Source organism: Priapulus caudatus, unplaced genomic scaffold (genome assembly GCF_000485595.1).
Source record: "Priapulus caudatus unplaced genomic scaffold, Priapulus_caudatus-5.0.1 Scaffold863, whole genome shotgun sequence".
Lineage (NCBI taxonomy): Eukaryota > Metazoa > Priapulida > Priapulimorpha > Priapulimorphida > Priapulidae > Priapulus > Priapulus caudatus.
The window spans coordinates 109,108-113,689 of NW_014577924.1; the positions used below are offsets into that span (position 1 = coordinate 109,108).

Below are 4,582 nucleotides of genomic sequence, written 5' to 3' on the forward strand. Positions count from 1 at the left end.
GATAGAGAGAGAGGGAGAGGAGATATAGATAGAGGGAGATGTGATAGAGAGAGAGAGGAGAAGAGGTAGAGATAGAGGGAGAGGAGATAGAGATAGAGGGAGAGGTGATAGAGATAGAGGGAGAGGAGGTAGAGATAGAGGGAGAAGAGGTAGAGATAGAGGGAGAGGTGATAGAGAGAGAGAGAGGAGATAGGGATAGAGGGAGAGGAGATATAGATAGAGGGAGATGTGATAGAGAGAGAGAGGAGAAGAGGTAGATAGAGAGAGAGAGGAGATAGAGAAAGAGGGAGAGGAGATAGGGATAGAGGGAGAGGAGGTAGAGATAGAGGGAGAAAAGGTAGAGATAGAGGGAGAGGTGATAGAGAGAGAGAGAGGAGATAGGGATAGAGGGAGAGGAGATATAGATAGAGGGAGAGGTGATAGAGAGAGAGGAGATAGGGATAGAGGAAGAGGAGACTTCCCACAAGGGGTGGGGGATCGCTTGGTGTTGCGACGGTTAGGGAGAGCAAGGTCGTGGTGCATGGAAAAGGATGTGGTGCAGGGCGCGAAATTAGCACCGGCCCACCGGCATATGCCGTCAAATTATTTGGAGGGCCAGTAACATTGGCAAAACACCGGCCCTCCGAGCCGGTGGTTTCAGCCGTGTTAGCGAGTACCTACATTTTTATTTATAGCATATATTATAGCCTATATTAATATATAATAGCCTATATTACTGTTTTACCTGAAGGATATCATGCCATAGTTTATCAACATTTTACAAATTTGAAATCGAGCATGCAAGCGTGAAACATGACATTGATTTTCAAACAAAATTTGTGAGGGCTGGTAAAAAATTGCTGTTACCAGCCCTCTGGGCCAGTGCAAAAAATCTTAATTGCATGCCCTGTGGTGGATACCTCTGGGTGAAGGAAGGCAAGATAGATAGGTAGAGAGAGAGAGAGGATGAGAGCGAGAGAGAGCAGAGATAGATAGAGAGAGAGACACACACACACACAGAGAGGGAGAGAGAGAGTGAGAGAGAGATAGAGATAGAGAGAAGAGAGATGGATAGAAAGAGAAACGGAGCGATTGAGAGAGAGTTGAGTTCTGTTTGTAAGTGTACCCTAGTTAATTTATTCATTCATTCGTTTTTTGTGAGACCTGTTTTTGCGGTGAAATTCAGTCATGAAAAACTCATCCAAACAGCACTTTTTAGATGCACGAACCAGTTTTGTTTGCACATGTATGTAATCTGTCTAGTAGCATGTTCAAATTCAACCTTCACCTTGGTGGAAAGTAAACGCGTGCATGTGCGTAAGCACGGTACACTGGCATTATTACAAGGGAAAAATAGATACGTGAAGTTGACAAATATTTACTTGTAGTGGAATGTACAGTTGGAGTGAGAGCTGATAGTGAAAGTTTGACTATAATGCTAGCCGCACACTATCCGATTTTGCACTGTGCACAGCACTAACGCCCCGCACACTATCCGACCCGATCCCGATCGATCGGGAGGCCACCGCACACTGTCCGACTCAAAGTTGGCGACCAGCGTGAATGGAAGCCAGTAGTGAGCTAGCGAGCGGAGGAAGGGGCGTAGCAGCTGATGAGCACGTGAGTTGAGCACGTAGCGAGGCGAGGAGGGAGGCGAGCGTAGCCAGCATGCAATGGGAAGCACGTGAGGTTCAGACTAGCGAGTTAGGGAGGGGGGCGTAGCAGCGTGAATGGAAGCAGTGAGTGAGACTAGCGAGGGGAGGGAGGGAGGCGTAGCAGCGTGAATGGAAGCAGTGAGTGAGACTAGCGAGGGAGGGAGGGGGGCGTAGCAGCGTGGCGTGGCATCGCGTGGTGGCGTGCAGACAAAACTTAGAATTTACTGAGAGTCTGAGAACTAAGCCGCGTATGGGGATTTATTACCGAGATCGTAAGAAAGTAAATCCGGATTATGATTCTGATGAATTTGTCTTTAATGAAATCTCTACATGCTGATGATCGCGCGGGTAGAGGGTAGTTATGAACATGACCAAGATTGAAATTCTGTGTTTCTGCATGCAATGCTGACGTGCAATCGTGTTTTCCCATCGTGCAACGCAAACATGCAATTTGTCTTTGGCATGCAGCGCCGACATGCTCTGCATATTTTGACATGCAGCGTTGACATGCAATTCGTGTTTCGACACGCAACGCTGACATGCGACTCGTGTTTCGGCATGCGACGCTGACATGCGACTCGTGTTTCGACATGCAACGCTGACATGCGACTCGTGTTTCAGCGATGGTGGAGCGCATCGTGTGTGGCTCGGCGTCCGGCATGTCGGCGAAGCTGGCAGTGCAGCCTCTCGACTTTGTCAAGAAGCGCCTGCAGGTGTGTGGCTTTGAGGAGGCACGCACCAGGTTCGGACAGGTGGGTGGTGCAATACGTAGCAGCAGTGTAGCTGTAACAGGAGTGGAGGTGGGTGGAGTATGGCTGAGAGGGTCTATGTCCCCCGGGGTACTGCCGCGCGAAACGTACCTGTGTACTGATCTAATGATGCCGGACCGTAGCCTCGCCTACTCCACTAAACGAGGTCTAGGGAGTCACCTACGCCTACTCCCCAACCCTACCCTCTAACGCCTAACCCCTAACCGCTAACCATTATCAATAGTGACCAGGGTACGTTCCGGTAGATACCCGGACCCGTAACTACAGGGCAGAGCGTTCTGCCAGTACCCTGGGGGACATAGACCCTAGATTGAGCTTGGAGTATGTTAGTATAGAGTAATGGAGTGTGTAGGCTCGCAGGCGTGTACATTGTAGCGTTTTCATCATAGATTTTATCGTATCTCCGTGTGTGCTGTGTGTGGATGAGGACATACACCAGGGAAAAAATTAAAATTTATTTTTCGGGGGCTACTTTTCAAGTTAGTGGCATGAAAATAGCACTCTAAAATTTGGTTTTGGCAATTGAAGCTCCTATCCAAATATCCGGGCCTCTTTTTTGCATTTCCGGGGCTCTTTTTTGGGCTTTCGGGGGGCCGTACAATTGCCCTGAGCCCCCGTGTATTTATTTTCTCACTGACATACACTGTATCAGTTCATCATACATTATCCTATCATCGTGTGTGTTGTGTGTAGATCATGATGTACAGTGTAATCAGTTCACTAACATATGCATCGTGTGTGTGTTGTGTGTAGCGTCAGCGTGTTAGCAGTGTATCAGTTCATAACGTAATCATTGTGTGTGTTGGTGTGTAGATTCAGCCGGTGTACAGTGGTTCAGTTCATAACGTTCTCATTGTGTGTGTTGTGTGTAGGTCATAGGTGTACAGTGTGTCAGTTCATAACGCATCATTGTGTGTTGTGTGTAGATCATGGTGTACAGTGTATCAGTTCATAACGTATCATTGTGTGTTGTGTGTAGATCATGGTGTACAGTGTATCAGTTCATAACGTATCATCGTGTGTTGTGTGGAGATCATGGTGTACAGTGTATCAGTTCATAACGTATCATCGTGTGTGTTGGGTGTAGATCATGGTGTACAGTGTGTCAGTTCATAACCTATCATTGTGTGTGTTGTGTGTAGATCATGGTGTACAGTGTATCAGTTCATAACGTATCATCGTGTGTGTTGTGTGGAGATCAGGGTGTACTAGTGTATCAGTTCATATAACGTATCATTGTGTGTGTTGTGTGTAGATCAGGGTGTACAGTGTATCAGTTCATAACGTATCATTGTGTGTGTTGTGTGTAGATCATGGTGTACAGTGTATCAGTTCATAACGTATTATCGGTGGTTGTGTGGAGATCAGGGTGTACAGTGTATCAGTTCATAACGTATCATTGTGTGTGTTGTGTGTAGATCAGGGTGTACAGTGTATCAGTTCATAACGTATCATTGTGTGTGTTGTGTGTAGATCATGGTGTACAGTGTATCAGTTCATGACGTATCATGGTGTACAGTGTATCAGTTCATAACGTATCATCGTGTGTGTTGTGTGTAATTCATGGTGTACAGTGTATCAGTTCATAACGTATCATTGTGTGTGTTGTGTGTAGATCATGGTGTACAGTGTATCAGTTCATAACGTATCATTGTGTGTGTTGGGTGGTAGATCATGGTGTACAGTGTATCAGTTCATAAACGTATCATCGTGTGTGTTGTGTGTAGATCATGGTGTACAGTGTATCAGTTCATAACGTATCATCGTGTGTGTTGTGTGTAGATCATGGTGTACAGTGTATCAGTTCATAATGTATCATCGTGTGTGTTGTGTGTAGATCATGGTGTACAGTGTATCAGTTCATAACGTATCATCGTGTGTGTTGTGTGTAGATCATTGGTGTACAGTGTATCAGTTCATATACGTATCATCGTGTGTGTTGTGTGTAGATCATGGTGTACAGTGTGTCAGTCATAAACGTATGCATTGTGTGTGTTGTGTGTTAGATCATGGTGTACAGTGTGTCAGTTCATAACGTATCATCATGTGTGTTGTGTGTCGATCAGGGTGTACAGTGTATCAGCTCATAACGTATCATCGTGTGTGTTGTGTGTCGATCAGGGTGTACAGTGTATCAGTTCATAACATCATTGTGTGTTGTGTGTAGGTGAGGACGTA

At 45.9% G+C, this 4,582-nt stretch overlaps 1 protein-coding gene across 1 annotated transcript in view; it reads left to right on the plus strand.

The window, feature by feature from the left end:
• LOC106814046 (mitochondrial thiamine pyrophosphate carrier-like) overlaps positions 1–4,582 on the plus strand; it is a 21,616-nt gene that overhangs the window by 11,282 nt on the left and 5,752 nt on the right. Inside the window, exon 5 of the mRNA XM_014818309.1 lies at positions 2,256–2,434. Coding sequence (XP_014673795.1) covers positions 2,256–2,434 — 179 coding nt within the window. The remainder of the gene's footprint in view (positions 1–2,255; positions 2,435–4,582) is intronic.